The sequence below is a fragment of the Dendrobates tinctorius genome, unplaced genomic scaffold, assembly GCF_039654945.1.
Source record: "Dendrobates tinctorius isolate UK_male_01 unplaced genomic scaffold, ASM3965494v1 ptg000036l, whole genome shotgun sequence".
In the NCBI taxonomy this organism is placed as follows: domain Eukaryota; kingdom Metazoa; phylum Chordata; class Amphibia; order Anura; family Dendrobatidae; genus Dendrobates; species Dendrobates tinctorius.
Window position 1 is genome coordinate 15,005,192 of NW_027361704.1, and position 12,462 is coordinate 15,017,653.

Below are 12,462 nucleotides of genomic sequence, written 5' to 3' on the forward strand. Positions count from 1 at the left end.
TTATGACTTGTGTTTTGAAAATGTTAAACTGTAAAGCGCTGCAGAATATGTTGGCGCTATATAATTAAAGATTATTATTATCCCCACTATCATCTTGGGTGACTTCAACATTGCCATTGACACTTCCATCTCAGCTATCACTAAACTTATATCTCTCATTTCTGCCTTCATCCTTGCTCAATGGTCTTTTGCAGCCACTCACAAAGATGTCCACATACTGGACCTCATCTTCACCCACCTCTGCTCCCCTATCTAACCTCTCTCTCTCGCCTCTTCCTCTTTCTGACCACAACCTACTTACATTCTCTTCCCTCTCCTCTCCAGGTCCACAATCCAATCCCCACCTCACAAACTTGCACACCCTGGCAGAAATATTAAACACCTCGATCCACACTTACTCTCTGAATTCCTTCTCCCTCTTACAGACACAAGTTCTCTACACAATGTGGATGCTGCTGCCGCTTTATATAACATCACAATAGCTGCAGCTCTCGAATCGGTCGCCCCTCCCACACATATCAAAGCTTAAAAAATCAACAGACAACCATGGCATACCAGCCTGATGAAAGAACTGAGACATGCTATCAGAGTTGCTGAGTGGAGATGGAAAAGATCACCTCCAGCAGCACTTCATCGCATTCAAACAGTCCCTCACTACTTTCAAGTCCTTACTCGCCACAGCAAAACAAACCTACTTCTCATCTCTCATGTCCTCCATGTCTCGCAACCCTAAATAGCTATTCAACACTTTCAATTCTCTCCTCTGTTCCCCAACACCTCCTCCCTCTCCACTCATCTCAGCTGAAGACTTTGCCTCATTCTTCAAGCAGAAGATTGATAACATCAGAGAAAGCTTTGCCCTATAACCCCCACATCCCCTCATTGCAACTACTCAGCCCTCCTCCTTCAAAACCAATTTCTCCACTATTACAGAAGATCAACTTTCCGACCTACTCTCAAGATCACATCTCACGACCACTTGACCCGATCCCATCCCACATTATACCAAACATCACCTCAGTCTTTATCCCATCCCTAGCTCATCTCTTCAACCTATCACTAACAACTGCTGTTTTCCCGTCATGCTTCAAACATGCCTCAATCACACCCAATCTCAAAAAGCCCTCTCATGGCTCATCCTCTGTATCTAGCTATCGCCCCATATCACTTCTTCCCTATGTCTCAAAACTACTGGAATAACATGTCCACTACGAACTGTCCTTCCACCTCTCTTCCTTCTCCCTCTTTGACCACTTACAAGCTGGTTTCCGACCACATCACTCCACTGAAACTACCCTAACTAAAGTCACCAATGACCTACTAACTGACAGAACAGAACCTCCTCCCCTCGCCCCCTATCTGTTGTAGTCCTGCAAGGTTCAGTCCTAGGGCCCCTGCTCTTCTCCATTTACACCTTCCGCCTGGGACAGCTCATAGAATCTCACAGCTTGCAGTATCACCTCTATGCTGATGACACACTGATCTACCTGGACCAGATATCACCTCCCTACTAACAAAAATCCAACAATGTCTGTCCGCTATTTTATCCTTCATCTCTGCTAGATTTCTAAAACTTAACATTGACAAAACAGAATTCATCATCTTTCCCCCATCTCACCAGACTTCCCCAACAGACTGATCCATTAAAGTAAATGGCTGCTCACTCTCCCCAGTTCCACAAGCTCACAGCCTTGGGGTAATCCTTAACTCTGATCTCTCCTTCAAACCATATTCAAGCCCTTTCCACTTCCTGCCGACTTCAACTAAAAAATATTTCCCGGATCCGTACATTCCTCAACCAAGAATCTGCAAAAACTCTAGTGCATGCCCTCATCATCTCCTGCCTTGACTACTGCAACCTCCTGCTCTTTGGCCTCCCGTCTAAAGGGCATGTCACACTAAGAGATATCGCTAGCAATATCGCTATAACTAGTGACGTTATAGCGATATTGCTAGCGATATCGCTGTGTCTGATACTTACCTACGACCGGCTCCCCCGCTGGTTATCGCTGATCACGCGAGAACGTTCAGGACTGTTTCTCGTCGTCAGCTTCCTGTGGCGCTTCCTGCTGTGAGGACGAGCGACGCGTGGAGCCGGGCGGGAGGACGCAGGATCGCCTGGTGTGACAGGTAAGTAGCGATCCCCGTCCCCAGCGATGTCGCTAGTGAGGTCTGCCTGTGTGGCAGCTCACTAGCGACCACTTAGCGATGTACCAGCGATCCTGACCGCGTCATATCGCTGGTCGGGATCGCTGGTACATCGCTAAGTGTGACAGTACCTTTTCACTCTCGCACTCCTCTAATCTATTCTAAACTCAGCTGCCAAACTAATCCACTTATACCTCCGCTATTCCCTGGCCTCTCCCCCTCTGTCAATCCCTTCACTGGCTCCCAATTACGTAGAGACTCCAGTTCAAAACCCTAACCATGGCATACAAAGCCATCCACAACCTGCATTCATCTGTGACCTAATCTCCTGGTACTTACCTGCACGCAACTTCCGATCCTCACAAGATCTCCTTCTCTACTCCCTCTTATCTCTTCTTCCCACAATCGCATACAAGATTTCTCCCGCACACTGCCCCTACTCTGGAACTCTCTACCCCAACATATCAGACTCTCGCCTACAGTGGAAACCTTCAAAAGGAACCTGAAGATCTACCTTTTATGACAAGCCTACAACTTGCAGTAACCACCAAACCGCTACACGACCAGTTCTAACCTCACCTACTGTATCCTCACCCATCCCTTGTAGATTGTGAGCCCTCGCAGGCAGGGTGCTCTGTCCTCCTGTACCAGTCGTGACTTGTATTTAAGATTATTGTACTTTTTTTTATTATATATACCCCTCCACACATGTAAAGCGCCATGGAATAAATGGCGCTATAAAAATAATAAAATAATAGGCAGAAAACTGCCATTCAGTGATGGATGGGGTTACACAGAGCTCATGATTATGGCCGCAGGTTTACTAGTTATCTAGTGATAATCTCCTGCTGATGAAACAAAGATGTTATGTAAACTGCAATCCACTAATCCCTGGTCTTTATATTTTGCTGCTCTCACATTGTGGTAAAAACCTGGTGGCAATTATTGAATTGGGGTGTTGATAGCAATTAAAGTCTGCTGTAGTAAATGGCACAAAATGTCTGTACATTGTGACACTCTCCTGTGAACAATATACTGTAGATTACTGCAACGTATAAAAGACAAGGTGACTTGATATTTAACACTATGTTTTTTGGCACCAGTGCCTTTAATTCAGAACCTGCCAAACATGCTGAATGACCCTGAACAATATTTTGGCCAGTTTAGCGACATTAAATAAATTGCTGAACTTTAGGAATGAGTCTGTATTTACTTTACGTCTTTCATATATAGTTTGGCTCGCATTGCATATGTAAAACATGTGTTCGTGATTAAAAACAATATTAATTGGTTTTTCTTCGGTGGAACTTTACAGCAAGTATTTTAAAGCCTGTGTTCCATCTTGAAATATCAGAGCTAATATAAAGCATGTGTGCTATGTATCTTGTAATGCACTCTTTAATTTTAAGATGGGGAAGTAAGAGAAGGTCAGCAATTATTAGGCTGTGATTATGGTTGCAAATGACATTTTGGACATTTCCGATCAATATTTTTATGTAAGGTATTTGTATTGATTTCGGACAGTTTCACGTGTCCATCACGTGTGTGTTTTCTGTACGGTATATGGGCAATTGTGTGTCTTGACCACCAATTGTAGTGACTGGCAGGTGGGTTGTCAGATGCCCGCTTCCTGCAGTGTACAACAGTGCATCCAACTTTTACATAAACGCAGATAACAAAAAGTGTGTAATGCCGTGTTAGACATGATGTTATAATATGTGGAGCGCTAGTAACAAAAGTCAAGGATTTTCGTGCTTCTTGCGCTCCATGACTGTGCATGGATTCTGTGCTCAGGAATCTTACCTTTTCTCTTTCTTTATGACTCCTTACATTTCAGGCCCAGTAGATATCAACATAGTGGCAAAATGCAATCCTTGTTTCTCTAACCCCTGCAAGAACAATGGGATCTGCACCAATGACCCTCTGGAGTTCTATCGGTGTACTTGTCCTTATGGATTCAAGGTAGGTCATTCTGAATTAGATGTTTCTGTGAGAACTGATCTGTTTGACTCTGAGCATTGTCTTCTGAGTAAAACTACTAACCATCTTGAGAATTACACCTTGAAACGTTAAGTGGTGCTCTTGATAATTTAAGGTAAGAAAATTCTCCATTCTGATTTCAGTTTCTATGAAATAATTGTAATGTTCAGCTCTTGACGGATGACAGCCCTACCAAAGAAAGCATTCCTTGTCATATAGGCAAGGTGTTCAATGTTACTCACTTGGATTGAGAGTAAATGATCAGTAGCAGATACTTGTACGGTAGTTTTTACTGTAAGCTTTTGCTCCTTTCCTTTTCCTATATTGAAAGGAATTTACCATCAAGGTCACACAAATAAATCTGCAGATACAGAAACGGGGGAAAACCCTATCTATGCAGTGTGAACATTCCATATTTCCTTTTGGAAACATTTTATGCAAAATTGGCAATGTAAAATATAATCAATATGCTCGAATTTTTTACGGTCCTCGTCTAGAAACATTTATCATGACTCTAACTTTAATTTTGGCTTAAATTTTGCCAGTTTATTTATTTTTTCCCCATATCAAACCATTGTCTATGTTTTACTTGTGGAATACCCAAAACATATTTTTGGTCTGCTTTGTAAAATGGTAATTAAGCCCATTGAAACAAAAAAGTAATTTACCCAATTCAAAGTTGTTTCCTTTCACTTAAATTAAATAGGTCATGTGATAAACACTATTAACCTGCCGATTCTGTATGTGATTACTCATATGTGAGTGTTCAGAAGCAGTTTGGCCACAGCCCTGAAAGCCCCGCTGCCAAGAGGAAATTAACTTTATTCCTCATGGTAGCCTCTGGATTTCAGTCATAGAGGTGCTGCTGGCCGGCTTTAGTTAGCATTGTGCATAGTGAGCAGTGGCTGTAATTACAGCTCCGGCACTGACTGCAAAGCCGACTGTCAGCCAGTGCCGGGGCGTGATTTTAGCTGCCACTCACTATGCACTGAGCAGTGACTGAATCACTTCAATATAGATATACAGCCCCTCATTGAAATCCATGGTCAACACTACCCAAGAGTGTGACACACGTTATATCCAGGGAGTCATCCCAGAAAAAGGTAAATATTAAAAGATAAAGGAGACAGCGTCTCATTCGTCAGTGAAAGAAAGAAGTCACATTTATTCTGCCTTCTGTGGCGACGTTTCGATCCGAAGATAAAGATCTTCACATCGAAACATCGCCTCAGAAGGCAGAATAAATGTGACTTCTTTCTTTCACTGACCAGTGAGACGCTGTCTCCTTTGTCTTTTGATATTGAGCAGTGATTGAAGTCATGTCTTTATGACTGAAGGCCCAAGTCTACTCTGAGGAATAAAGTTAATTTTCTCCCGGCAGGGGGAATTTCAGTTAGAGCACTGGGCAGGTTCAGAACACAGTTAACCTGCAGATTAATAGCGTTTTCTTCACATAACAGGTTCCCTTTAAGGTTCTATCTTAGCTGTAGTTTGTTATAAAACAAAAATCTATACCTCTACTCACCTTCCCCAAGTCCACCAACCAGTCTCTTGAAAGTAATTAAACATGAAGTCAGTGCTGCAGCTGATCAAGACTCTGGAAGCAGTGGTAGAGGCTCTGATGTGTCACTTACTAGGCTGTCTATTGTTGTTTGAATAAAATTAGTGTTTTATCAGCAGGAGATTATCGTTATAGGACTAGGTGTTTTGTGCCTCGTAGTCATCAGCTCTGTGTAACTCCACCCCCACCACTGATTGGCACTTGCTGACAATGTGCAGTGTCCACGGGTAGATGACAATCAATGGTGTGGGTGGGGTTATACAGAGCTCAGCATTCTTGAGCAGTGCTAGATCAGCAGCAGAGAAAACTGATTGTATCAAAGTGACAGCATGCAGTCTATTAAGTAACATTGTTGGAATTAGGGTCTGTCTCTGTCATATACATTATGCTGCTTTCAGTTTATATACCAAAATCCTGGTGACAGATTCCCTTTAAGTTCCTGACTATAATTTTGATAGTTATAGAAAAAAAAATAATAGTAACATAGTAGCATTAAATCTTGTGTGTTCAAGGCATAAAGGGTTGCACATTTGTGGTAGCCATAAGAAGAGTGGGCATTTTTTTCGAACTGTCATACAAATGAATTCGGAGAACTACAGTTGTGGCCAAAAGTATTGACACCCCTGCAATTTTGTCAGATAATACTCCGTTTCCTCCTGAAAATGATTGCAATCACAAATTCTTTGGTATTATTATCGTCATTTAATTTGTCTTAAATGAAAAAACACAAAAGAGAATGAAGCAAAAAGCAAAACATTGATCATTTCACACAAAACTCCAAAAATGGGCCAGGCAAAAGTATTGGCACCCTCAGCCTTTATGCTGCAAAATTTGTTGGTAGTCTTCAGACTTCATAATGCCATGCACACGGTCAAGCAGTCCAGTGCCAGAGGCAGCAAAGCAACCCCAAGACATCAGGGAACCTCCGCCTTCATCTGACCAGAGAACATTCTTCCAAAACGTTTTAGGCTTTTTCAGGTAAGTTTTGGCAAACTCCAGCCTGGCTTTTTTATGTCTCGGGGTAAGAAGTGGGGTCTTCCTGGGTCTCCTACCATACAGTCCCTTTTCATTCAGACGCCGACGGATAGTACGGGTTGACACCGTTGTACCCTCGGACTGCAGGGCAGCTTGAACTTGTTTGGATGTTAGTCGAGGTTCTTTATCCAACATCCGCACAATCTTTCGTTGAAATCTCTTGTCAATTTTTCTTTTCCGTCCACATCTAGGGAGGTTAGCCACAGTGCCATGGGCTTTAAACTTCTTGATGACACTGCGCACGGTAGACACAGGAACATTCAGGTCTTTGGAGATGGACTTGTAGCCTTGAGATTGCTCATGCTTCCTCACAATTTGGTTTCTCAAGTCCTCAGACAGTTCTTTGGTCTGCTTTCTTTTCTCAGATGCTCAATGTGGTACACACAAGGACAGAGGTTGAGTCAACTTTAATCCATGTCAACTGGCTGCAAGTGTGATTTAGTTATTGCCAACACATGTTAGGTGCCACAGGTAAGTTACAAGTGCAGTTAATTACACAAATTAGAGAAGCATCACATGATTTTTCTAACAGTGCCAATACTTTTGTCCACCCTCTTTTTTACGTTTGGTGTAGAATTATATCCAATTTGGCTTTAGGACAATTCTTTTTGTGTTTTTTCATTTAAGACAAATTAAATGAAGATAATAACAAAGAATTTGTGTTTGCAATAATTTTCAGGAAGAAACTGAGTATTATCTGACAAAATTGCAGGGGTGTCCATACTTTTGGCAACAACTGTACACATGCACGGTGCGACAGGACCCTGTTCTAGAATAATGGGTTGGGCATCTAATATATATATATATATGTGTAAGATAGTGATAACCTTTTAACGTAAATGTTATAATACCACCATTGAATTGGAGAAAGTGGGAAAGGTGTAGGTTTTTTAAATAATATGTCTAAATCTGGTCTATTGGGAGAGTGCCACTATCCCAATAGACCAGATCTATGATCTATAATGAGGTATGAGCGTTTTATATCTAGAAACATGTAAAACTTTTAATTGTGCTGTAGTTCGTACTGCCAGATATGAGCCTTCTGTAAGATCCATGCTGCGTGCCAGCTTTACTGAAATTCACTGGGAGGACCAAGTGCACATTATTGGCCATCATGCACACTATTTATTGTAAACTTGATTGGCGCATGATTCATAACCACCAGGATTTGAGGGAAACTACAGTTGTCAGATGTAAATGGGAACCATATGAGGTGGACCATGCTGCTCTTTAAAACAACCAGGTTAATTAAATAAGAAGGTCTTGCTTCCTATCCACCAAGCCGCCCCACACAAGTCTGCCCATATGGAAGCGATTCCCAGCCCTTTCTAAATGCTCCCAAATCTGCTCTCTGAGCATTTGTTTTTACTTGTTTGATGTCAGTTTGGGGAAATTCTGTGTAGAGCAGTACATCAATGAAGTGAAATAGAAAATACCTAACCTATAGCGTTATGGGATCTCTGGACTTTATTACATCCTGTTGCAGAAATGAAGAATTCAGTGGGAAGTACTCGGTATGAGCTATAGAGCCTTTTATTAACCAGGAATATGGCGACGAACAATTTCCTCATGTTGTGTTCACTTGGTCATTAGATTATACAATATAGCTGTATTCTTTTACATTCGTGTATTCTAGGAGAAGCACAGAATTCATTTTCTTTTTTGTATGGAAGAAAAGCGGCTCTCACCCTGATGTTTATAACTGACTTATTGGCCAAATGGGTGCTAATCAAAGCTAACACACTGAGAAAAAAAATCTATTTTTCTCTGTCGCAAAAAATCTTGTATAATCCCCTTCCCGGTCTCCCCATACACATGCCTACTTGGTTCTGCAGATCGTCACTGCCAGACCCTTATCTCCTTTCAGAACAAGCCATCAGGCATGAGAGATTCTGCTGAACGCGTAATACACACTAGATGGTCGGCTAGTCCCACTGATGACCGTAGTACATTGTGTATGGCCAGATTGTACATGTGTGTGAAGACAGGAAAATACATAGAGAATTTTTGAGGGTAGATAGGTCTTACAAAAGTACTGTGCATATTTTTATAGTCATGTTGTGTTGAGTTCTCTTTGTACTGGGATTCTACTTTAAATTTAATGTTAAAGATTATATGAATTAAAAATGCATATCTAAAGCAATTCTCCTTGACATAAGACCTCAGCATAATGAAGGGTTACAGGGCCACCTACAGGTTACCGATGTACTGTAGAATGTATGCACCTAATTCTTTTATGCCCAAATATGATAACAGTAAAAGTATTCTCGGAGTGATACCTTTATTGGCTAAGGAAAAATATATAGATTTGCAAGCTTTCACAGCACAGGGCCTCCGTCTTCAGGCAGGTTTGTAAATGAATAAGACAAGAACACAACATTTAAGAGATATTACACCAGGACATTTGTTCATGTGGTGGAATGGGTGATGCCTCCTAAAGATAAGCCAAGGAAATAGCATTAGGGTTTTTGTTACAAATCGGGAGGTGGTAGGAATGTTCCCTTAGTTACCTGGAGTCTTTCTGTTGTAGTGGCAGGCACAGTACTGCTTAAGGAAGGTGCCTCTGACTGGAACACCATGGACAAAAGCTAATACAATACTGACAGTGCCCAATTCACCCCCCCCACACCACTCCCGACGGTGATGTACTAATTGGGATGCCCTACTGTCCAATGGTCCCTAAAGGGGAAGGCATCTATGGCCACACCTACAGGGGTTAAATCCAGGTACCCAGGACAGAACTTCTTTTCCCTCCGGCGGTTACTCACTTGGAAGCTTTTGTCCCACCCTCCCTACCTCCCTTACATACTTCAATGGGGGTAAATTGCCACACTAACTGCTGCGGAGAAATGTATATATGTGTATACGATGTTTTATTTTAATTAAAAAAAAATGTATATATAACTAATCTTTGTTAACAATATTAAGTCACAGTGGAAGAAGTAGAGGAGGGCAAAGGTTCGTGACCGTTCGTTGGCCAAATCACCTGTTGATCGCGGATAGGATCTCAGCCACGAGCCGCCCATTACGAAATGTAATTGCCCTTCTCTGCTTAGGTAATTAATAAACTGTGACCGACCTGTTCAACCCATCTAGGTCTGACTGTGTATTCTTTGCGGGATTGGTGGGAAGGGGGGGTGAAGGCATTGCTTAGGACAACACACAGGTCTCCACAGTCTTGTGAGTTGTGTCCATGCAGTGAGTCAGAAATCCAAGTGATATATTGATTTTTATTGTCAAAAAATTGAACATCCTTATCCGTTAGAATTCCAACATTTTTCTCTCTCTCTCTCGTCCTTAAAATAATCTTTTATTTACGACTCTTAAATCTGTCATACAGAATCTAGGTCCAGAGAAGTGTTTTTTCCTGCCTGAAGAAGGAGGCTCTGTGCTCTAAAAACCTGCAAAGAAATTAAAATGAGTAAAAACATATAATATATATATATATATATATATATATGTGTGTGTGTATATATATATATATATATATATCTATATATGTTTTTAAATATATAATTTATTTATTTATTTATTTCTATTTAGCCAATAAATATATTTTTTCTTGTGCACCTAATTCTAGCACAGAAGGAAGAATAAAGTTACATCAAAATGCATGTGTATTTTCAGCTACTAATTATATTTTGTTGGCATAATGGCATTTATTTTATTAGAACTTGCGATTTTTTGTTTTTGTGTTTGCACTTTCATTTTTAGTTTTTTTTACTCCTTTAACTTACATTTGAATTACATCATCTATTTTATTGTGTAATGTACTGAAAAGTTGGGGAAAAAAATTCCAAGTTCAGCTAAACAGCACAATTTCCCATTTTTTTTCTTTTCGTGGATTGACCACCGGTCCCTTAATGTGAATGAGATCAGGGGAGTTTCCTGGCCACCATAATGGAAAAATGATTGTTCATCATTAAATTGCTCCTGGATTGTTTCTCTTGGAGGATGTTTAGAGCCCATACATTATTCATGGCAGTGTTCTTAGGCAAAATTGTGAGTCCACTCCTTTGAATGAAAAGCCATTTCACACATCTCATGATGCTTTACTGTTGACATGACTCATAGTAGCACTCAACTTTTCTTCTCCAGACAATCTTTCTTCCAGCTATCCCTAGCAGTCTAAAAGGGGACTTCATCAGAGAAAATAATTTTACTCAAGTCTTCTCCAATCCAATCCTTATTCTTTCTGCAGAAAGTCCATCTGTCCTTGATGTTTTCTTGGAGAGAAGTGACTTCTTTGCTACCCTTCCTGACACTGAGCCAGCCTATAATAGTCTTTGCCTCACTGTGTGTGCAGATGTACTGACACCTTCCTGCTGCCTTTCCTGAGCAAGCTCTGCACTGGTGTTGAGCTCATCCCTCAGTTGAATTCTCTTCACGGTGGTCCTGGCATGTGCTGGATTTTCTGGGGTGACCTGAAGTCGTCTTCACAGCAGTTGAACCTATCACTTTTTAGAACTTTTAAGAACTTCATGATTCACTAAATCATTGAGTTACATTTGCAACCCAACTGAACACTCTACACAACAATCTAGAGTTAAAAAAAAATGCAACTGTGAAAAACAAAATTTGTGTCCTTCTCAAAACTTTTTGAAAGATTTAACAGAACCCTTAAATCCATGCTAAAAAAGTGGTCTGCAAGTATGTGACGGATTGGGACATGTTATTGCCCTAATTAATGTTTGCAGTCCGCAAGGTATCGCAGACTTCAATGGGATTCTCACCCTTTGAGCTATTATACTGCGGGCATCCTAGGGGCTGCTGGACATAGCGAAACAGACATGGGAGCAGGAGCCTACTCTGTATAAAAGCTCTATCGAGCACATGGCTAGTATGTAGGACCGGAACACGGCAGTCATGCCTATAGTGAAAGAACAGCTAATGGATGCCCATGCAGCGCAGAGACGAGCGTTTAATAGAAAGGACACAGTCAGGTCCTTTAAAAAAGAAAATCGGATATTGGTCTTAGTGCCCACAGCAGAAAGTACGCTCATGGCCAAGTGGTAAGGGCCATATGAACTCCGGGAAAAGATTGGGGAGGTGAATTACAGAGTATACCAGCCCGGGAAGAGAAATCTGGAGCTGTATCATGTGAATTTGCTAAAAGCAAGGACCCTGGGATGTTTGCCTCACTCTTTTGGGTCACTGTCTCTCTATCATACCGTGTGAACACCGCTACATTACACCATGTAAAACGGAAATATTAGATACATATATATTTTTTGTGTGTATTTCTTGTACATAGACTTTTCCCTAGGTGTAAGTTAAGCTTAAATAATTTTAAAACAATAAAAAAACCTTATTGTAACATTATTTATTTACTTTATTCACTTATATAGCGCCATTAATTCTACAGCGCTTTACAGACATTATCAGCACTTTCCCCATTGAGGCTCAGAATCTAGATTCTCTTTCATTATTTCTTTGCAGTGTTGGAGGAAACCCACACAAACACAGAGAGGACATACAAACTCCTTGCAGATGTTGTACTTGGTGGGAGTTGAACCCAGGACCCCAGCGCTGCAAGGCTGCAGTGTTAACCACATAATCTGATTATGCTGGATGCATTTGTAGATTGTAAACTTGCGAGCAGGCCCCTCATTACTAATGTAACTGTTTAAACTGCCCTACATTGTATTGAATTTATTGTCTGTATATGTCACCACTTAATTGTAAAGTGCTGTGGAATATGTTGGCGCTATATAGTTCAAAATGATTTATATACTTTT

At 41.0% G+C, this 12,462-nt stretch overlaps 1 protein-coding gene across 2 annotated transcripts in view; it reads left to right on the forward strand.

Moving 5' to 3' along the window:
* Positions 1-12,462, forward strand: part of SLIT3 (slit guidance ligand 3) — a 1,050,869-nt gene that overhangs the window by 877,819 nt on the left and 160,588 nt on the right. For both annotated transcript variants that reach the window (XM_073573732.1, XM_073573731.1), the window contains one exon: positions 3,986-4,110. In XM_073573732.1, coding sequence (XP_073429833.1) covers positions 3,986-4,110 — 125 coding nt within the window. The remainder of the gene's footprint in view (positions 1-3,985; positions 4,111-12,462) is intronic.